Consider the following 23727-nt stretch of genomic DNA (forward strand, 5'->3'; position numbering starts at 1 on the left):
CTCCGCAATTAATACAACACTCACTCGTGAGACGGTGTGACCCCCGCAATTAATACAACACTCACTCGTGAGACGGTGTGATCTCCGCAATTAATGCAACACTCACTCGTGAGACGGTGTGACCCCCGCAATTAATACAACACTCACTCGTGAGACGGTGTGACCTCCGCAATTAATACAACACTCACTCGTGAGACGGTGTGACCTCCGCAATTAATGCAACACTCACTCGTGAGACGGTGTGATCTCCGCAATTAATACAACACTCACTCGTGCGATGGTGTGACCCCCGCAATTAATACAACACTCACTCGTGCGATGGTATGACCCCCGCAATTAATACAACACTCACTCGTGAGATGGTGAGACCTCCGCAATTAATACAACACTCACTCGTGAGACGGTGTGACCTCCGCAATTAATACAACACTCACTCGTGACATGGTGTGACCTCCAAAATTAATACAACACTCACTCGTGAGACGGTGTGACCCCCGCAATTAATACAACACTCACTCGTGAGACGGTGTGACCCCCGCAATTAATACAACACTCACTCGTGAGACGGTGTGACCCCCGCAATTAATACAACACTCACTCGTGAGACGGTGTGACCTCCGCAATTAATACAACACTCACTCGTGAGACGGTGTGACCCCCGCAATTAATACAACACTCACTCGTGCGACGGAATGACCCCCGCAATTAATACAACACTCACTCGTGAGACGGTGTGACCCCCGCAATTAATACAACACTCACTCGTGAGACGGTGTGATCTCCGCAATTAATACAACACTCACTCGTGACATGGTGTGACCTCCGCAATTAATACAACACTCACTCGTGAGACGGTGTGATCTCCGCAATTAATGCAACACTCACTCGTGAGACGGTGTGACCCCCGCAATTAATACAACACTCACTCGTGAGACGGTGTGACCTCCGCAATTAATACAACACTCACTCGTGAGACGGTGTGACCTCCGCAATTAATGCAACACTCACTCGTGAGACGGTGTGATCTCCGCAATTAATACAACACTCACTCGTGCGATGGTGTGACCCCCGCAATTAATACAACACTCACTCGTGCGATGGTATGACCCCCGCAATTAATACAACACTCACTCGTGAGACGGTGTGACCCCCGCAATTAATACAACACTCACTCTTGCGACGGTGTGACCTCCGCAATTAATACAACACTCACTCGTGAGACGGTGTGACCTCCGCAATTAATACAACACTCACTCGTGAGACGGTGTGATCTCCGCAATTAATACAACACTCACTCGTGAGACGGTGTGATCTCCGCAATTAATGCAACACTCACTCGTGAGATGGTGAGACCCCCGTAATTAATGCAACACTCACTCGTTAGACGGTGTGTGGCCCATATTTGGCAGTGTGCCCTTCTCTGCGTTTCGCCAGACTAGTCAGGGTTAGGTGTGCACACCAGGGCTTCATTTGTAAATACATATTTTCTGGGCTATTTGGTGCTCCCCCCACTCCACCAACCTCCAACTAACATGACCCTGCGGGAAATATTTTCTGGAGGTCAGCCCTAGACAAATCCAACTGAAATAATCTGAAATATTTTGTTTGTTGTTGTAACTTTTTGTACTGCCCCTACTGGACATCTGTGGAAAAAAAGCTTCATTTCTTCAGGATAAATTAAGATTCTGATATTAAACTCCAGGTGTACATGTACGAGCATGCGCGTTGTAAACGTCGGGACATTTGGTCACCGTCTTGGCCAACGTTGGTTTCCCACCCGCTAGAGAGAACATCTACTTGCTTCTTGTACTCCACGCGCACACACAATACCATACACACAGTGGTTACGAGCACATCAATAGATGCGTAATCAAACATCGAACATCTCCGCACCCCTGATAACACACCGCACGCTTGTTTTCCACTTTGCTTTGCTTCTTTTTCGAAGCTCGCACAAAAACAATCCATTAAGACCATGGAGCAAGCAAACTGCTAAGATCAGCATAACAAAAATACAATATATTGCTGCAATATCATACACTGTACCCGGGCTGTGATGCAACATTAACTTAAGCATTGCTAAGATAACTGTTCCGAACGCGTAATGATAAATGTCAGCGACTTGGCCCGACACTAACGGCGCGTTAAAATACGACGCCACAGGAATGAGATAAAGACACCGCTCAACCGATATCACTTTAATATTTCAATATCAAAGGGGCGACACCGCGATTGGGCGATCAATATTGATTCAAGGCCCTCTCTTTAGCCGAGGGACAATGGCGAACCCCAGTGGCGAGGTGTTATCTCCTTTGCCTGGTATGCAGGAAGCAGTTGGTTTGATCCCAACCCTGAGGCCTGTATATTTGGAGTTTGCATGTCTCTCTCCGTGGTTACGTCGATTTTTCTCCGGGTCCTCCCGGTCCACCCCGACCCCCCCACATTTAGGATCAACGTCTATTGACAGTATTTGGCTGCTATAAATTTCGTTGAGCTATCATTTGCGTCCAGGTCGCTTCTGAAAAAGAGCTAAATATAGCTCAGTGGGCCTTACCTGGTAAAAGAAAACAAATGTGTATCGTTTTTAGCTTAGAAGCCGCTGCTGCACACCCACCGTGACCTTACTTTGGGGCCAGGGCCCCTCAGAGTGGGGCGGGGGGAACGTCTGGGGCCTGACGTAGGGGTCTCCAATCCCCGAGGTACAAAGGGGCTCAATCGAGGTTCAGGAGAGGGTCCTTACAACCCAGATCGATTCCCTCTAAGCTGATTATGTGCTCCTTCAAATGTAATTTAGATTTCGGAGGATCGCGTACGGATCACGCAGCCCTTTTATTCGCTCGGATTGTGTGCGCCCGCCGCCTTATTTGTTTTCCTCCCCCGGCTGCGCCGTTGCCGGAACAATGAAGTTCGGGGCGAGGCCTAAGGAATATTTGTAACCGAGAGGAAATCATAACCTTTGACAGCTTACGGTATCCTGGATGCGATGAAGAGTCGTATATTATTATTATATTATTATTACCCGGCACACGTGCCGCAAATGCGTTGTGAAAATAATAACAACAACAGCAGAGCCGAATGTGGATGTCACACTCGCGGGCGGTGGGTGTGCGCCCTCTCTTGGAGACACAGGGCCAGCGGGTTTCGCGAGCGGGGTCACCGCGACGAGGAGGAGGTGGTAAAAAAATCAACCCGTTTAAACAAAGTTTTTCACTATAAATCCTTTATATGCGTGGCATCGGTTTTATTTTATTATTCATTTCTGTTTTTCTTGAGTAAGAGTTTCATTTTTATCACATTGGTATTTTAAATTAAATATGAAAATTTTTTTTCCTAAAAAGTGGAAAATTTTGGAAACATTTTTACACGAAAATAAATTGTCACGCACAACGAGTCTGTGTGCAAAATGTCAGCTCAATTCGATCACGGGAAGTGGGTTAAAAAACGACCGAAAGATTTGCACAGTCGTAAGCGCGCAAGCAAGCAAGCAAGTGAACTTAATATAAAGGATTTAAAAAGAAAACGCTCCATCTTCCGTCGACACGCAACTATGCTCGCGTTCACAGAGGTCACCGTAATTCACGAATAATTTTCATGGACGTCTAAGAAAGCGACCGCCGTTCAATTTCGTAGATATGTGCTTCAGCGACCACAATTCACTTTCGCAGATGCCCTCGAAAAGTAATCGCCAGTCAGGTTCGTGCACATCTGTTAATGCCAGGTCCATATTTGTGCAGTTGACTTCTCCATTTGCTAACTTGCGGGTGAAGCGGTGGAGTTGCGGGAGCTGCGATTAGCACACCGCGCTGTGAACCTGATAACCCGAGTTCAAAACTCGCACATCAGCGACGAGGGATTCCCGAACGAGTCCTGTCCACCCGCCACCCCCCTCACACACTATCCAGTTTGGTGAAGTGTGGTCAAAACATCCGCCTTGACCAACACTTGCGTAGGAAGGCCTTCATGCAGCACTGGATTAACAGACATCCGAAAGTATGAATTGTAACATATAAACCCTGCAGGGCTATTGTTAGCACAATGCAAACAAGGCTGTGGAATTCTACAGAGGCTGCTTCATTGCCAGTGTAAGGGCTTCTAATGCATGAAGGAAGAATTCCCCTGTTGTTCGGGCAATCCAAGGAAATTAATAACACATAAAAGACAAAGATCCCCATATAGCCTTAACAGACTGTTGGGGCAAGTGCTGTTAACGAGCACCTATGAAGGGCGGCACGGCACACAAGGGGGTGGGAGGCCAGCACCACGCCCGTCCGCCTTTGTATTCCTTGTGGTGATATTTTCACACCGCACCAGCTACTCATTTGAGGCCGAGTGGACCTAGGGGAGCCCGAAGACCGGTTCAGATAATCGTCGCTGGTGTTGGCCGTGAGCGAGAATCGGACCTCGGGTTGCCGGGTTCGTAGCGCAGCGTAGCGCTAAGGACGACACCAACGAGCGCGCACGTAAAAACAAACACCACCAGGGTTACGTGCGTGCGACGGCGGTGTGGAAGAGGCCTTCCCGCCGTGTCGGTTGAGGCCAACAATGCGCTGGGGCAAAATTTAGGGTAATCTTCACCGGCCACCGTCACAACACCATTTAATATTATAAATTAAACCAAAAAAATCAAGCACCATTACTTTTAAATAATCGGTATAAGCATTGCAGAAAATATATATTTTCCATATCTGGGCAAATCTCATTGCTGCTCCACCTCGTGGAAAACTGGCATGGGAGTATCCCATCAGATTACAGATGGACGTCACGTGACTCCCCAAGGTGCGTGCCGTGGCTCTGCACAAAAAAATATTGTTCATCAAGCACACTTTTCAAAAAACCGTTTTCATTGGCTCAATGTAACTCTGGCACTCTATGCCACTGCCATACCAAGTTGCTGTTGTTTCTCATGGTAAATAGTTTGCTGGTGACGATTGCTGGCAACAATTGCCCTGAAAATTGCCGCAACGAATCGTGGCAATCACACTGCTAAGCAGCATAATGTTAACATAAAAACGGATAAAAAAAAGTATTTTACTATAAATTTGGCCAAAAAAACCTTACAGATCTGGGCATTAGTCCTGGCAAGATGTGTGTTAAGTTCTTAAGCAACTGGTTTATGTCTTTGGGAGTTTTTCTGTGAAATATGTGACGCATTTGGACAGAAGGACGGAGGTAACATTGACCAGCCGGAGCAATATGTAGCCTCGTGGCTCCCTTAAAAGTTAAAAGTAATCTCAGCTCACCCCGCGACTCGTGGAACTCCAGAGTAACGTGAGCATCGAAGCCCAGGCTGAAGTAGTTGTTGAACACGTCCAGGGGAAGCTGCGGAAAGAGAAAACACAGCGCGCAAGCCGGTGAAACTTCACAGAAAAAAACCTCTTTGGAATGGCCAAACGATTTTTCTTAAATTTCCTCGCCGATGTCGTTAATTTTGGTATCAAATTATTGTCGTATTTGTTGTTGTTGTTGTTGTTAAGAGCATGAATATGTTTTTTTTTAATATACGGGTGCTTTAGATTGTTAAAATTATACGGCGTATCTGCAAATGCAACCGATGTAAGTGGTATACGCCAGCAGGCTAAACATAAATAGGACACAGTGTGCACGGAATGTTTATTACCTGGGTAACCATAACACTCAAACACCTTTTTCAATAACACTGTGGACTTCAAAAGAAAAGACAAAAAGAAATCGGCTAAATTTGTGGCAACGTACCATCGTCACATCCTCTATGTGCCGTGAAGATGGGCCATTCCCAAAATATTGTCTACTGTACACTTCTTTCTTTGTACGATAGCGTTATTGACGAATGCATTGCGTTTGTTGTTGCTGATTGTGTTTGTGCATCACTGCCAACGCAGTAGAAGCAGCACCATTACCGAATAATGTAATGCCTGAGTAAAGTGACTGTAATGCACTTTGGCGAACTTTTTGCATTCATAACGTCGTAACGACGGTTACACAAATACGTCTGCAACGCATCAAATGAAATATTACAAAACATGTAAAGCTCCTAAAATAAATTATTCTATATAAGATTCCACCTCACGAATTTAAACGAACTGTAAACATTGCAACAACGGAAACGAGCGGGCAAAAAAGAGAAATGTGCAACGTAAAACTTTCGGACGCACACACGTAGCCCTGTGGAACATCGCAAGACCGATCTGAGTTGTGGACTATTCTTATCATCAATTTAATGCCTTTGCTATGGGGCCATTTCAAAAGGTTAATTACAATAAAAAATCGATAACTTAATTATTGTGCATCTTACTATTACCCAGATTGATAGGCGCACGCGGCAGTTTAACTCAGGATAACAAATTACACCATGACGGTGGGTGGACAGAGTCAGCAAAGAAATAAACTAATGCCATTCCTCATATATTGCTTATTCCTTCCTTCAGGAAAGCGTATTCCACTACTTCCATGCAGCCATGCAACCCAAAACTACGGACCGTATAAGTAAACCCAAAGATTTGAAGCTTTTGTGACTGCAGGAATCCATACTCTTTGGTTATTTCGGTAAAGTCACGTGGGTAGAAAATAAAATAAAAATAGATCACGACGTTTCGGGCGCAACACAAAACGTGGTGATATATTTTTATTTTATTGCATACAGACACATACAGACACATACGTGACTTTACCGAAAGAACCAAAGAGTATAAACCCAGAGACACGGAGAGATACATAGAGACACATAGAGATACATAGAGACACATAGAGATACATAGAGACACATAGAGATACATAGAGACACATAGAGATACATAGAGACACAGAGATACATAGAGACACACAAAGATACATAGAGACACATAGAGATACATAGAGACACATAGAGATACATAGAGACACATAGAGATACAGAGACACATAGAGATACATAGAGACACATAGAGATACATAGAGACACATAGAGATACATAGAGACACATAGAGATACATAGAGACACATAGAGATACATAGAGACACATAGAGATACATAGAGACACATAGAGATACATAGAGACACATAGAGATACATAGAGACACAGAGATACATAGAGACACACAAAGATACATAGAGACACATAGAGATACATAAAAGACAAGCCACAGCAGTGCGATTGTGGTCATGTAACCCAACCTATAGACCATATTGTAAACCTATAGAGACACAAAGATACAAAGATAGAGATGCATGAAAGACAAGCCACAGCAGTGCGATTGTGGCCATGCAACATATCCTATGGACTGTATAGTGAACCACTGTAGTCTGTGCTCCTTCAAATGAAGAGGAAATAGCAAAACGACACGAACTCTATCTCCTGGAGCCTGCTCGTCATGGCCAGCAGACCTTGACATTGACATCGAGTTCATGAACATATTGCTGCCAAGCGCATAAACAGAATAGAATTACCGGAAATGAGATTTGGAAAACCGGTGGAACATTCGGCACTTGAAAAACAAGCAACAACCTTGTTTCTTTTAAATTATCTACAAATTTCCGTAGACCACTTCCACGAAGCTGCGTAAGGGGCTTAATGGAGGAGGCCCTATGGTTTTTGCAAGCATTACTTATTCAGTTTAACAAGTAGGCTTTCGCGACCACGTCACCCTGCTGCTGCTCTATATAAGAACGGGAGACACAGCAGAGCCTCACCATTCTGGCGAATTGCCCGATGATGCTGGATGCAATTACCAGCGAAACGCCGTACTCAAATTGTAAATGTTGTGGTTTCACGCTTCAACACACCGGTGGGCTAAAGCAGTGAACTAATTGTCCTTTGTCAACGTGACACTTTTTTACTGATTGGCCGTGTCGGGTGGTGGAGGGTTACGACACATTTATAAATAACGCGATCTAAACCCAAAAACGTTGATTATGAATTACTTATTCATTGTGAATTGTAAGTTCAGTCTTGGCGACAAAGCAGTTGGCCCGGACTTGCAACGAGCATCGGACATCGGGGCACATTGTGAATGAAGCTGATGGGACATCTGGCAAAAGGTTTCTGTCAGTTGACAGCTTGCATCTCTTTCCAGAGCCGATCAATGAACGGAGAGGTGATGAATGAAATGTGTTTTTATTATTATTATTAAGGAAGAGCACCAAAATGCAAGAAGTGTCCGGATCAAACTTACACGTAAAATGTTTAACGGGACCCCCTCTCCTCATACGAATCAATTAACTCTTAGAAGAAAAAAAAAACTCTGCTTAGTGTAGAAATCATGAGGCCCGGTCAGACGATTTCCGTCGTTTCAGTTGTTACTGAAAACATGCTCGGGACAAATAGGTAAACAGAAAACGCCAATTAAGTTTAAAAATGTTCTGTCAAAAACGTCAATGACAGTAGAAAATTTTATTTTAAAGGGAGGTTCATTAAAAATAAAGATTATCGATTGTAAAGATCACACAAATGCTGGGTAAGTATGCTCACGTGTCCATTTTGTTTTCTCTAGCAATGGAACTGACGCTAAAACAACCCAACTCGTTTGTCGATAACACCCGCCTAAAAATATGTAAAAAATGTATCACCATATAATTTAGCCAACAATGAGTTCTAAAGAAAAGGCAGAAGGCATAACCCACAGACCATCCGTGTAACAAATAAAATAAACTCAAAACTATTCAAATCCCAATGGTTTCATATACATTGGAGTAACGTAAGGATTGGATTTTTTTTTCTTTTCTCGAACCGCCACTCCTGACATCGGGTACTTTGGTGCACGCATTTTCTTTTACAGCAATGTCCCAATTATAACTGCGGGTGATTGGATGGGAGCAACCACGTGAAGTTCATCTTGAACTTAAAACGGCATCATTTTGTCAAAAAATACATTCAATCAAAATCGCATGTGCGCACATACAGAAGATGGGACATTTTTACGATGCTCATTAGAAGGATGCGTCTCTTGGAGGAGACAGAACTTATTTAAGTATTTTATCAACGTGAAGATGTGGTAATTACAGCAATGAGCTCTTGCAGGTCACAGATAAAGATGAGAGTTGGGAGGTCGTGGGTGGGTACGGAAAAGTGAGGAGTGTCAAGGGAATTAAACTTGCTCTTCCCTTTTTGCTTTGGTTGTTTTTTCCCCTCTCAATTGTATTCCAATTATGGTATTGGCACCATGTCGCGAGATTTCAAATCTACTTGGCATTCTCACAGAAGATACGTCCCATGTGCCAGAGAGTGGATGATATTTTTCATATGACATCTCCCGAAAGATCCTTCAAGTAGCCTTTTAATTATGAACACAGGAGGGAATGCTCTTTCTCATAAACTCTACTCTGAGACTGTCGAATGACAGTTGAACCGATATTTTTAATTCTCACAGCTGAATTTATCCAAATTTAAGTGCGGACCAAGTATGATTTTTGTGTGTGTAGTTGTTGATGACTGGACTGAGACCACCAATGCACTACACCGGTTTAATCACAAGGCAGTTGCCTGGATTTGGACCCTAAAACTATAGCAGTGCTAGCTCTGACCTCTGACCCCTCCGTCCATGGACCGAGCAGTGGTCTCACTACCTCTGATCCACACACCCAGAACCAGTGCCAGCCAGGGATTAAATTACTGACCTGCCCCTACTGGACATCTGTGAAAAAGGGCTTCATAGCTAATCAGATTCCTCCAGTCTAAATAAAGATTATGATTCTGAAATTCTCACCAAATATTGTCCAATTTGCTGATCGACCGGGGTAGGTGGTAGACTGAGGTAGGTGACATGTAATTACTGGTAACCAGAGCCATATGGGGTTAGGTATGCTAGATGTGGAGTGCTGGTGTGGACATGTTTCCTGGATCAATGGCCCAGACAGATCGGGCTGAAATTAAGTCCTGGTAACAGCAGACACACGACGTGGGGACATTCGGTTAATTTACACTCTGTACCGGGTTAGCTGTTTCAAAGCTCAGAGAGGTATCGATTTTATTTTATTTACAATAACACTGAAAACAAAACAACAACAAAACGTGCATTTTCAGCCAACCGTCGTTACAACCGTGACACGTCAACCGAACGCACAGCGCCATGCTGCTGCCGCACTTCGTACAACCGCGAGAGAAATGCAATGTCTGCGCACACCCCTTTTTTTTTATCACGGTGGCATTTAGATGCTGTTGCTTTTGGCCGCGGAAAAAAAATCACCCCCCGAAAAGCAATGCTCTTTCATACGTCAGCAGAGCTGTCAAGCCCGGAGCTGGGTGGTATTTATAAGATGCTTTAGTGAAAATGTGGAAGCCCTAATGGCATGCGGTAGAAAAATGCGCTGCCGGGGCCAACGTTCCTGTCATCTGAGTGCATGACCTACGGGGGCCACGCGGAAATTCGGCAAATGACTACAAAACAGAGCACTGCGGAGCGAATTATTAACTTGTGACACTGTGGCCAGGAGGTATGCAATTGCAGAGAGGGAGGAAACGCGTGCAGAGACAAAGTCGGTAACTGCGGGTGAAAGAGAGCGAGAATTTGGCTTTATGGGGCATTTGCACCTAAGCCATTTATTTATGGAAAAAGCAATGAGGGTTACACAGAAGAAACCTGAACATATGAAAGTAGAGGCATCTGTGTTTTTCCATGCAATATACAGGTCGACATATAAATGTCAGCAGAGAGTGGTTTTAAGACATTGTTCTATGAACCCAACGACCTGAGTTCCATCCCTGGTCGCAGCTGATGTACATGGCGAGGATATCAGAACCAGCCCTGGGCACCTACTCTACCAAGCTGCAGTGAGACAAACGTGATGAAGTATGGTCAAACAATCCCACAACCAACGCAGTCCGGGGGAAGCCATCAACCAGCAATGGACTCACAAAATGGCGATTGATTACTTAATTTTTAAAACATGGAAATAAACATGCCTGCGTACACTCGTTGTTTAACTACATACTTTTAAATTAAAATTTAAGAAATCTGGGGCAACTGTGTGGGTGTGTTGTATTATATTAATCCTAGTCACTTCTCCAACTGTTGCCAATGAATTAATTCACTCTGTGCACAGATGCTCCCTGAATTACACATCTGCTGCCTGTATAACTTAGCAGGTTAGAGAGCTAGAACTTTAATAACCCACACACTCTAAAAAGTGACTTATTTTTCACAATTTTGAACGCAACGTGGATGTAACCATCACCCAGGAGCCTTTAAACGAGCGCATGCCAAGAAATACGAGTCGACCTTCTAGTCATCCGACCCCAGCTGCAACAAACGATTTTCAACGATCGGTTTGGTTCGTATCATTTTGTGTTTTGCGTCCCAAATCAATGCACGCATCGCTATGTCGCTTCGTAAATGTGGAAACAAATTAAATCCGCGCTCTGCGTAGGAGAAAGCCTCCGCTTTCCTCTGCCTCACGAGCGGACGAGGCGCCTTTATCGACGGATGCTGCTGCGTCTGTCAAGACGTTTGAGATGGTCTCCAGGGAGGACTAAAAAAAAATGATCCTCCCACCGTAAACTTTGGCCTCAGGTGTGCTGCAGCTGCGAATGGCCGCGTGAATCAAACAAACTTTCGCGCCGAAGGCCTGCGTCCCCAAAAAACGAACGATACAAATACAGTAAAACCTTGGATTGCGAGCAACTTGGTCTGTGAGTGTTTTGCAAGACGAGCAAAAATTCTAAATAAATATTAATTTGATAAACGAGCGAGGTCTTGCAATACGAGTAGTATGTGTATACGCTTTGTCTGCCGAGCGTCACGTGATCACACCTGTTATACAAGTGCTTTGGATTACAAAACGTTTCCGGAACGAATTATGCTCGCAATCCAAGGTTTTACAGTAATAATGAACAACGGATCGGAAATAAACAATGTGTGGGAAGAAAAAAATAGCGGCAACTTTTGTTTGCTGCTGCTGTTTGTTTTTGTCTCTGAATGCTCGAGTCAGCCGAGTTAATTACCCTTCCTGATTTCGCAACCTTTTTTTTGCACACCTCCCCCATGTCCCAGCCCAGAACGGCTGTCTCATTATCCATCAATTACTCACTCCTGGAAACGGGCAAAAGGTTTTTTTCCACTGCCAGCACCTCGCAGCTGGCGTTTTAATTAACCAATTCTAGCGCTAATAAGCACCGCTCTCAAACCCGTCTTCCCAGCCTCAGCTACCGGTACGATTACACATGGTAATGTTGAAGATGCACCATTACCATGTAATTTCGATCCATTGTTATTGTTACGTTATTATTAAGTGTTTTATAAATGTTTGCGTAACGACTGGCATTCTCCAATTATCGTCCCGGTCGCCATCGATACGCGTTTTGCAAATGTGTAATCGTGTTTTTTTCACGTCTCAATTTTTTGATCTTTTTTTGCTACCTTTTTATGCATACCATGGCCTGGAATAACTCATACATTTGAAATTCCAGAATCCCGATCTGAAGGAAGTAAACATTTGAACGCTGAAAGAGATTAGGAAGTTTAAAAATAAAATTAAATCAACGTAATCAAAGAGATACGAATATTACAAATGTATAATAATTAATCTATTAATCGATTAATATTGACAGATGTATTTACAGCATGCCGTTATTAAGTTTGCATGACCTCTGGGGGTGAATGTAGCACTGGCATCAACAGCCTCTTCAGGCTATACGGGGGGGGGGGGGGTCTTTTATGTGTTCTTTTATTTGCATTGTGCTAACGATAAATCTGCAGTAACATGTACGGGTTTATGTTTCAATTCATACTAACAGATCTTTGTCAATCCAGTGCTGCACGAAGGCCTTCCTATGCAGTGTTGGTCAAGGCAGTTGTTGTAACCACACTTGGCTAAACTTCGCTATGAACACAGCAGCCAGAGTACGATTTCCAAGCACAGCTCAGCGAATGATCCAAACAACCTTCATGACAAAAACGGGCCATGAGGAGGCCTTCATCCAGGAGTGGCATTGACAAAGGGTCGCGATTCATGACACGCTACGTTCTCATGTTTTCATAAATAAAGCAGCAATCCGAAATTTGAAACACCTCCGTCTCGTCCTCTCTGGAATGTTCACTTCAAATTACCTTCGACCCACCCCATGGAACCATTAAAAATGCCACTCCGAGCATAGCGTCACGGTGGAGATTGGAGGCTAATTACCAAAAGGGGTCACTTCGTTGGCCACCAACACCATATGGCTGCGTTCCCAGCAGGGTCGTTGTGCCCTGTGGATTAAAGGCAAATTGGCGGCAGTGTCTTGCTGTGGAAATCTTTGACTTGGTGTCATTTAAAAAAACACATTTCCGATTAACTTAACATTCTTTGGGATTTCGCCACCCACCCCCTATATAATTTCACCTCAAAAGGTCACGGTGGGTTCACAGAGGACTTTTTGGTTGACGCTAAGTGAACTAGAGCTAGGGGAGGGCTCTCCGATTACTTAGTTATCGATTACTCTTCTGATTATCGGCTCGAGTACTCGACTCATCGGATTAAATGAACATAGTTGAGGGGGGAGGGGGGGAGAAGTAGTCTCCCACGTGTGCCGCTGATGGACTGGGAGTTTGGTGATGCCATCGGCATCTTCGGTTGTGTGGTGCCGAGTGTGGCTTGAAGGGTTAAATGGCGGGGGGGAGGAGTTTCCTGCCTTCAATAGGCAGAGAAGTCATTTATAGAGGCTCAAGCAATTGATCTAGAAAAAAAGTAGTCGATTATATTTTTTTAAGTTGATTAATTGACTCAATCAATGAACCGTCCCTGCTCTAAAAGGGACGGTCTATTACTACGGACGAGCTCCCGCATTATTCTAAGATGAAGTGCTCCCAGAGAACACCGTCGTGCCGTGCCCGTGGCACAAAACGCCTTCTCCGGCGTCGCAAACCGTGTTGGCGCGCCGCTCCACTCCGCCGCGCACAAGACGTCACTCCGTGTCGCGCGCGCGAGAACGAACGATTCCCAGCGGCGGCGAGTCGAACGGCGCCACGAGCCGAGAATGAGAGCTCGCCAACGTAATCCCCCCCGTCGAGACCACAGGCACCCCCCCCCCCCCCCCCCCGCTTCAGGAGCAAAGCCTCGGTGGCGCCGCCGCCACCGCCGCATTTTGTGCCTCTCGAGACCGCGCGCGTTTGCCGAGCGCGCGATCCCACGGCGGGATCGCGACGAGCTGCGAGGCGCGTGGAAAACACACGCGGAGGCGTTGCGGCAACGCTTCCGACACCCCGAGATGAGCCATGTCTTCTCACTCGTTGTGGTGTTGCTTCGTGTTTAACCCGGTCGGAAGTGATTGTGACGCATTATCTCCTCCGCAAAGGGACAACAACGGAGCACGGACAATTCCATAGGTGTCAAAATAAATCATTCTGGCCCAGATGCCGACACACAATGTGAATGATTCAGGTCTCTACGGACTTACTTTTGCAACTACTTGTAAAAACTATTCGGTGGTGAGAGAAATTAAGCGGTGGAATGATGCATCGATTAATCAATTTAAACCCATTCTTGAGCTCACAATTCCCGCATGAAATCGCGTGCGCAAGAATGTACTTTTTTCTTTCTTTTCGTATATATATGTTGTATTGATATGTGTGTTGTACGTAAGAGGGTCACGTCAACCCCTGCCGCCACTAGAGGCACTACTCTTTCGCGCAGAGTAAAAAAACAAATCTATATCTTGAAATGGATCGTGATCCTAAATCACAACAACTCATCGATTTCACTGCCGTGGCGAATGGCTGCCCACCGAGTAGAACTGCACTCGTCAATCGGTGCAAGTGCCCAGCATGGGCGTTCACTCGGCTCGTGTTTCTCAACTGCAGTCCTCGCGAACATACCAATTTTTTCTTCAGAATCTCAAGATATTTATTGATACTGGAGGAATCCAATAAGCTATAAAGCTCTTTTTCACAGATGTCCAGCAGGGGCGTGTGGTGAGAACGTCACAATAAACAATGCAAAAACACGATTGTCAATTAAGCCACCGCACGCACCTGATGATTGGTAATCAAGCTCTACGGTTCTATGAATTACACGCAAACTCAGCAAAGCGCTATGAAGAAAGGCCATTTTCCAAAAAACATCGCCGATTACATATTTTCCCTTTGGTAGGCCCACAGTGTTATTTATGAATGCATTCATAAATTGATGAACGCATCTCCACCTGAAGAAGACTGCTTGTGTTGCGATCGAAACGTCGTGGGTTTTTTTGCTTTTAAGTTAGATGTTTGTTTTCTATCTACGTGACTTTACCGAAAGAACCAAGAATATGAACACATTCATATTTTTTTTGTAATTGTGCACAATTGACGATGCGGCATCGTCAAATAACGCATTAAATTAATTTGAGGCGCAGCGCTAATCCCATAAATTAGTGCTAAATATCTATGGGACCTTTTTGCCAGTATCAAGAATGATGAAAAATAATTAAAAAAGAATAGGTTTTACGCTTTCTATTATCATTTTTCATCGAGCAAAGCTGAGCCTTACGCGAACAAACATGAACACTTAATAAACTATCTACCTTCCTTCCAAGCTACGGGCTGCAGCGAGGCCTTCGGTTGCCAAAAAGCCTTCGGCAATAGTGGCAAATTTTCACTAGAGCCGTACCCAAAGTGGCGGTGCAATTTGGTTCTACGCTCCTGGCTGTCAAAATTGTACGCGACGTTACTGACGACGGAGCACAAATGCCTCTCTTATGTGCCCCGGACATAGACGCAGTACGAGCGATAAAAATATAAACAGAGCCATTACTGCGCAGCATTTTTATTGTGAATTTCTACGAAATGGATGGATTCATCAACCTCCGCCCCTCCTTATTTTGTCAGCTCAGACAAAAGGTGAAGGTGGCTGCATTGGAGTGGAACGTGCACTCTGGTGCGAGGTCACAATCCACATCTACGTAAATTATTTCCGAATTAAACATTTCTGGGAGAGAAAAAAACAAAACTCCGAGGCAAAAACTCCTCGTGTAACGGCACACGAACGACAAAGGCCAAATTTACTTCGATGCCCAACGCACGACTACAACCACGGAAAACATTTAACGAAACATTGCATTGTCGCAAGGTGGCCTTGTAATATTGCGGATTAGTTTCTTTCGAACACACATACACACTGCACGTGAGCAGATAAAACAATTTACCCAAAAACTAATTTGCCAAGCGCCAGGAAAGGCCCGTCAATCTCATCATTTTCATTTTATCTCAGTCGGCGGGGGGTGGGGGGAAAGACGACAGTTCACAGTGGGGACCGTTTTCTCTTTTTTTTTTGCCACTCGACTCGCCTGCCCGTCCGCCCAACCGCCCGCCTGCCAACCACACAGGCCCTGACAGTTGACAAATTGTCCCGTTGGCTGCTTATCTCCATACACGCATACAGCTCGTGTGCCTCGATCGGCACGCAAAAAACCCCGCGCCTCGATAGCGCTCTATCTTCCGCTTCGCCGCCGCCCCCGCACGCCCGCCCGCCCGCCCGCCCGGTCCACCCGCTCGCGCAACGCAAATTGCATTCAGAGCGCAGATGCGGCACGGGGGCAGCCGCGTGGCGGAACGCGTTGCGTTGAGGCGGGGAGGAGGAAACACGTTGGCGATAAGACACAAGGAGTGCCAGCCGTGCGCACGCCGACGGCCCTTTAGTCGATCCGCTGCTGGGTGAAAGCCTCCCTGCAGTCGTGCAGGTAGTTATACGATCATACAGGTGGGTGGGGGTTGGTCAAAGTGGTGGGGGAGCATAGACGTGGGAGCGTTGGGTGTGCAGTACGACAACGGATTTTGCTGCACTTCCCACGATGTAGCCCCACAGCAACAACAACAACCACCTGTTGTGCACGACAGTCACCAAACCAAGCACTATCCCAGTTTGAACCTGCTTAGCTTCCAAGATCTGATGAGATGGAGCGCATTACGGTTGATTTGGTTAAAGGCACCTGTCAGACTGGACTGTGCATTGCTTTGAATCTTCAAAAGGTGTATGCCTGTCTGTATGCGCGAAGGTTTTTTTTTTATTTGACTATTTGAACCCAAAGCAGTCGCATGCATTATTAATCACAGCACGCTGTGATAAAGTCTCATTTCCAATTCTTGAAAGACTTCCCCCGACCGGTAGACTCTGAGCCAGCCAGGGTGTCTGACAGTGTCGGTAACTACTGGTGCACTCCTTAATGACATCCGAAATGGCACCATTAAAAAAACTCTTCTAATTAAATCCCGACCAAAACCAGGGTCCAATTGGCGAGACCCAGCATCTGTTTTGTGTAAATTAAAATAAAATAGAAAGCTGAACATTTTTTCTGGGCAAAAAAAAAAATGCACACGTGTACAAATTTACCATGCGTATTACGTGAACCACACCGGATGGGTTAGAGGGGACACAGTGTTGAGTGCACTACGCTTCAAAGAGTTGTATTCCATGGCTAGCATCAGTGGATAATGATATCCGAGCCGGTCGTGGGCCCACCTGTTCACCAACCCACATCCGGTGTGGTGAAGTATGCTCAAGGAACCCGCAGGACCAACGTGGACTTCATCCAGCAGTGGCTTGACAAAGGCCCGTCATCGTCATGTATGCATGTATTTTGAACTTTTTTCGTACAAGATGTAGCCAACTGTGCTAAACTCTCAATAACTGGCCGATAACACCTTAATAGAGGACCGCAGAGCTTGAGCAATTGTTGGTACCACCTCCTCCTCACCGTGTGGCTGCCTTCCTGCTCGTATGTAGTTCCTCACACCGCTGGGTCTCTCTCTCTCTTTGACAGCGAGTGAATATTGTTTAAATGATATCATATCGTCGTCGTCATCATCATCATCAGTCGTGATCAATTCACCGCCGAGTGAAGGCCATTCCAAGCCGTCGCCATTCCTCTAATTATCTACCACATGACTGTAAACGGAACACGTAGGTTTATAAGCACACGCTTGCTCCGTGTGCACCTTTTCTCTTTACCAAGGTACACAAATACGAGCTGTACTCTTTGTTGTGCTGTGGGGCAGATAAAGCCGACGGTCGCATTGCAAATCCCTCAACTCGAAATGCAGAGCGGAGCTCCGATTAAAAGCCGCAACCCCAAACCTAACCGCCCGCGCGTAATAAGTTGGGTGAGAGGGGGGGGGGTTGCAAATGCGAGAGCGACTCAATCGCCGTGAGCAGCATTGCCCGCGGCACGCGCAAGGCGGACGCACTGTAAATCGAAAGCATTTAAAAGGGGGCTACGAAGAGGGCAGAGAGCCTCAGAGAGACAAGCCGTGAGGGGGGGGGGCATGCGGAGCGCACGGCTCAATCACCACGTCTCTGCGGGGGGGGGGGGGTGGGTGGGGGAATTTATCTTATTATTTTTATTTTATTCTCTATCAAGAGCAGATTGCTACTGAAATATGCATCAGTTCCTTTGCCTGCGGTGGAACTTGCCGCGGCGGCGGCGGAGGCAGCGGCAGGGAAAAATGTAAATTTTGGGAGCTCCTGCTCACTAATTTCGCGTACAAAAAAAAGCCCATGGATGACAAAATCCACCGCTCGATATTACCAAAACAATGCGCAGGAAGGGGGGCAGGGGGGATACGCCGGCGATTGTTGACACACGGACGGCAAACATCACAGACGCAACGCTTGGTGGAGATTGAAAATTGGCGCAGACCGCAGGGAAGGTCCTTTTTTTTTCCACACGACACCAAAGTTTGCGTCACGTGGATCCCTCTTCTTCAAGCGTGGCAATACGTTCGGGGCCTGGAGATCCCATGGTCTGCCAGACCCGAGAGGGGCTCTTGGGAGAGAGTTCGTGTAGTACTGCTATGCCTCCGTTGAAGGAGCGCGGTCTGCGCTCGTTTGCAGCACGGTCCGCAACTTTGTTTTGACGGCTACAACCAAGCACGTGGGTAAAACCGAAGGAAAGCTTGCGGACAGATTCATGGCAACATCTGCGATGTTGTCGCCGCTGCTAATCCTCACTAAATGAATGAAAGTAACGACTACTTCAAGTGTATCCTGCGACATCACACTTGGGTCCGAGGACTCTTTTTCATGAGAGTCCTGTTATTTTGGGGGTTTTTTTCTTCTGGCAATTGATGAGCGTTTATATCACGTGGGGGGGGAAACTGGACCACCGGGAGAAAACACATGCGTGCGAGGGGTGGGGTGAGAGGGGGTAACGCTCGATCCCCGTACACAGCTGGGTACTCATGGGAGATGAACCCATTTGCTGCATTGCTCTTCTCCTGGGCAGCCAGGGTATTATCACCTCCTCGACCACCACAGGAAGCGAGCCTCACAACAATCTGTGTGATCCTTTAACCCCCGCCCCACACAACGTCACCTCCCTGAACAGATACGTCATTGAGCGTGTTATACCCATGCGGGACGCAGCCTCTTTGACGTGGCCACATTTTTATTTTCCCCACCCCCTCGTGCGTTGATTTTTTAAAGACGAGAACCAATATCAGACCGTTTTGAGCTGGCGAAGTTGTTCGGACAGGATATAAGACGAACACACCCCCTCGTACAGCCTTGCAGACTGTCAGAGCACGTGACGTTTGTGAGCACCTATTATGGGCTGCGTGGCATTTGACAGGGGATCTCGGGGAGGGGCAAGGCTAGAATTGAGCATCGCCACCACCTTCGTCTGCTCGGTGCTCATTGTTGACCACCAGAAACCCGTGCCATGCAGCCAACCGTGCTAACCCCCGATTAGCATGGTTGGCTACGTACGGTGAGAAAGAAGTTCAACATACATACAACGCAGAGCCAAAGGCCCCGTTCCGATATCAATTTCCACGGGGCATACACGGCCAAAATTTCAACTTGGGTGTCCTAGACTCACCAACACCGCCAAGCACACAAAGCAGACACGATTTGGATGCGTGGCGCGTCGTCATCGCATCTCGGCAGCTGAGTTGGGATGCGACGATGTTGTGGGGGATGGTGGGGCTGAGCAGCAGCAGCAGCAGCAGTGAAAGCAGGAGGTGGGGGCGGAAGTGCAGATGGAGGTTGCGAGGTCCTTCAGGGGTTGAGCGACGTGAGAAGAGACCGAGCGCTCGGAATCACGGGGAACTCTAATGAACTCACACTCTTGGCCAGTGCCACGTCAGCTTAGATTAGGTGGTACACGCCACCCGCCGCTACACACACACACACACGCAGACCGTACTTTAAAATAAAATGTATAATTGCATTTTTTTACAATTATACGGATGAGATGTCGAACTTGTAGGCTTTCGCGACCAATATTATTCATAATAAAGGTTTTTGGGTTAGATCGCGTAAGTATAAATGTGTCGTAACCCTCCACCACCCGACACAGCCAGTGAGGTTTGTCATGTAAACAACGTGCCAATTAGTTACTACTTCAGCCCACCGGTGTGTTGGAGAGTAAATCCACAACATTTACAATCTGAGTAGACGTTTCGCTGGTAATTACATCCAACATCATCGGGCGATTTGGCAGAACAGAGATAATGGCTTTTACAAAAAAAAAGGGAATTATACCGGGGATGTAATTTGTGGACGTGATAACATGCCTAAAATTGTGAAATGTCAAGTTTGATTAAGCCCGGTTAACTTGTTTAAGTGTCGAGCTTTGGATAATCACCTGTTGGGTCATCTCATACGGGCAACAACTGATGGTAATGGGCAAGAGAAGCTTACATACGGGATGGAGCGAACAATCGTGGTGGACCCAACGAGGTGGACAATCGTACTTCAGCTCCCGAGAGCGACGGAGCTAACGGGCGCATCGAAGCTGACGTGGAAGTGACGGAGATAACCAGAGCGCGTAGAGCGATGGAGACAAAACGGTCGACGGCACTAGCGACAGCGACGGACCTAACCAGAGCGCAGCACCCGACAAGGGGCGACAAAAACCAAAATGAGCGCGACGGAGCAAAAACGAGAACAACAGAAGGAAGGGAGAGTGGCGACATGACGAGAGCGATGCAGCCAATCAGTGCGATGCAGATTACTGAGCACGTTGCCGTTCGCAGAGTGGGAGCGCGCGCCCGGCCGGCTCGGCCACGTGGGCCTCCGCTCACCTTCTGGACGCCGTCGTCAAACTCCTCGGGGCCCACGTCGGGGTTCCTTTGCAGGTCGAGGTTCCAGCGGTCGAGCTGCACGATGAGGCCGTCCTCCACGTGCGACAGGATCTTGGAGACCGGCTCGTCCGTGTAGCCCTGTCCGGCAAACCGTCAACGTTCCCCGTGGCGGAGGGACAGACAGCGTTAGGCGGTTCGCGCGTCCGCCCCACGGCAGCCGCGGGGATTTGCCAGATGGCATAGAGCACGGGCGAGGTGCGGTGGCACGCATGCGCTCCAGTTTCCCTCCCCCCCCTTCATAAACAGCCCGGCGTTGGGCTGAACACACCTTAACATGACAAGCCAATGCAGGACCCTGCCGGAAAAAGAATACTGGATATATAATAATAATTATTGTTGTAATAATAATCATTATCAACGGCTTTGGCCATGATGACATCTTGAAATTGCACATTTAACCGAGGTGAAACTTCACAAAAAGTCTGGGACTATTATCTTAATTGCAACTAGTCCAATTCCCTTAATTACTTCGCACAACTCTGACACGATTAAGAAGTTATGCAGCTTGTCAGGCGATGCACCCAAATTAAGTCTCTGCTTAGCCCCACCACCCACCACCCCCCCCCACCCCCCGTGGGGGTGAGTGCCACCCCTGGCCCTGAACACGCGTGGGCCACGCATGGCGACACTCACCCCGCCCCAGTTGAGCGTGCGCGCGAGGTCGTTGCCCGTGCCCAGAGGCAGCACCGCCACGGGCGGCTGGGGGTTCATCTGCAGCTGGTCCAGCACCGACAGGATCCAGCCCACCTGGTGGAGGAGCAGCAGCAGCAGCAGGAGGAGCAGACAGGTACGAGATTGAGAGGCGTTGCAAGGAATTACTGGTGGTGTGACGGCTGAGGTCAATGGTGAGAACAGTAGAGAAGCAAGCTTTTATATTAACTTTGAAAAATGTTTGTCGTTCTATCGTTCTTCTTGTTTAGCCCTCTGCTCAAAGGCTGTGTCTCTGGCTCCCAGCATCCTGCCGGATCTTGAGCTTCCTCCTCCTTTTCTCTCTAGGGGCCCTCGACTCTCCTTCGAGTCGTCAGGGAGCATCGTTCGTTTTTTCAACTCCTTGGCCTCTTTTTCCAACGCCGTTTCTTTATCCGTTCCCTCTCCAAAACATAAATATGAAGCAATCACCCTTCAAAAGGCTCTCTTTCCCCCCTCTGCCCTCCCACGACTGGTGTCTTGAGATGGAGTCATATTTAGACTCTTGATAAATACAAATAGTATTTTGTTACAAGATAAACTCTGCTCTTTTATTAAAAGGGAATTACAAAAAAAAGTGGCATAGCTGAAGCCACTCCGGATGGTAATGACGATGAGCTCAGCCCATCATACCTCCCAAGTGCGTAACATGAGCAACACTTCCGGTGAGGGCTGTGGTGGGAAGCCAGGAGTGGATTTAATTGAGAGATGGATTTCACGACTGGGTCAAAACAAATGGCATGAGCACAACCCAAGACAATACAGGATACAGACAACAACTTCAGTTGAATCATGTTCAGCATTTTTGTCAGTTCACTGCTGGACAAATGTCTCCGTCTCTATGCAGTGTTGGTCATGGGAGTTTGGTTTTACCACACTTCACCATGACGATCGGTACGGGTTGATCGGTACGGCGGTGTTCGACGACCCACGACCGATTCAGATATCGCTCGCTGCTGATGTTAGCCATGGCCGGGAGTCAAACTCAGGTCACTGAGGGTTCAGAGTGCAGTGCGCAAAGCCCCTGCACCACCGCTCCTCGGTATATTTGTCTTCAGGATATTCACGTCAACATTTGAACCAAGAAAGACCAATCAAGCAAATTGTGCATTTTGCTCAAAGAGCCTTTGTTTAGTTGTATTAGTAACAAATATGATTATGTATGTAACATTGGTTTATTCTATCTTGATTTGCTGGTTCAGCAATTCCACTGCTGGATTATTTTTTCCGCCTGATGACGACCGCTTGTGTTGCGATCGAAACGTCGTGATCTATTACTTTTTGTTATATTTTATTTTTCTACCTACGTGACTTTACCGAAAGAATCAAAGAGTATTGGTTTATTCTCTCACACAAAAGCAACAACTTGCAAAGAAAAGCATTTTGCCGTGGGACAAACATTGATAATATGCGGCAGAAGCATCGAGAAACGCGTCAAATCTGTGCCCAAGCAAGCATGGAGTGCCGTGAAAGAAGCGGCGACCGGTCGGCCCACCCAGCGCGGAAAACCACGCTCGCCCCGCAAACAACCCCTCGGGAAGCTTGAGACCGAACGAGGTGAAAGAGAGAGAGAACGTCCGCCGGAAGGCCATGCAGGCTCACCCACCGTGCCATCCCCGCCACAAGCCAATATCCGCAGATTCGGAACCTTCTTGTACATTTCAAGCCTGGAAGGCAGCGAGACACGAGAGGCACAAACGACAGTCATCGGCGGCAGAAAACAGCTCGCGAGGGGGTGGGGGTATGAATAATGGAGAAATGAAAGGCGCTCAATTGTAATCGGGGTTTATTATTGGACGTCTGCGCTATTAATGTCACTCGCTTCAGACGTAAAGTTTTCTGGGTCTTAAAAGTTTAATCTCAAACGTCGTCGCGAGCGGCGAACGCCGACACAACGATGGTTAACCTTTTACTGTTTTCACAGCTCTTAATTATCAAGTCAGCTTCACGTTTAACGGTAATAATTTAAACGTGAATTAATTAGAAGTAGAAAGCCACTTTGCGTATCGTACGTCTGTAAAATTAATGACAACGCAATGGATGTCTGACATCGA

At 46.8% G+C, this 23727-nt stretch overlaps 1 protein-coding gene across 10 annotated transcripts in view; it reads right to left on the reverse strand.

The window, feature by feature from the left end:
• LOC144720375 (diacylglycerol kinase zeta-like) overlaps positions 1 to 23727 on the reverse strand; it is a 237113-nt gene that overhangs the window by 85475 nt on the left and 127911 nt on the right. For all 10 annotated transcript variants that reach the window (XM_078597115.1, XM_078597114.1, XM_078597106.1 and 7 more), the window contains 4 exons: positions 23280 to 23340; positions 21620 to 21733; positions 20927 to 21064; positions 5241 to 5319 (listed from right to left, as the gene is read on the reverse strand). In XM_078597115.1, the coding sequence (XP_078453241.1) occupies positions 5241 to 5319; positions 20927 to 21064; positions 21620 to 21733; positions 23280 to 23340 (392 nt within the window). The remainder of the gene's footprint in view (positions 1 to 5240; positions 5320 to 20926; positions 21065 to 21619; positions 21734 to 23279; positions 23341 to 23727) is intronic.

Source organism: Lampetra planeri, chromosome 8 (genome assembly GCF_965212315.1).
Source record: "Lampetra planeri chromosome 8, kcLamPlan1.2.h2, whole genome shotgun sequence".
NCBI lineage: Eukaryota > Metazoa > Chordata > Hyperoartia > Petromyzontiformes > Petromyzontidae > Lampetra > Lampetra planeri.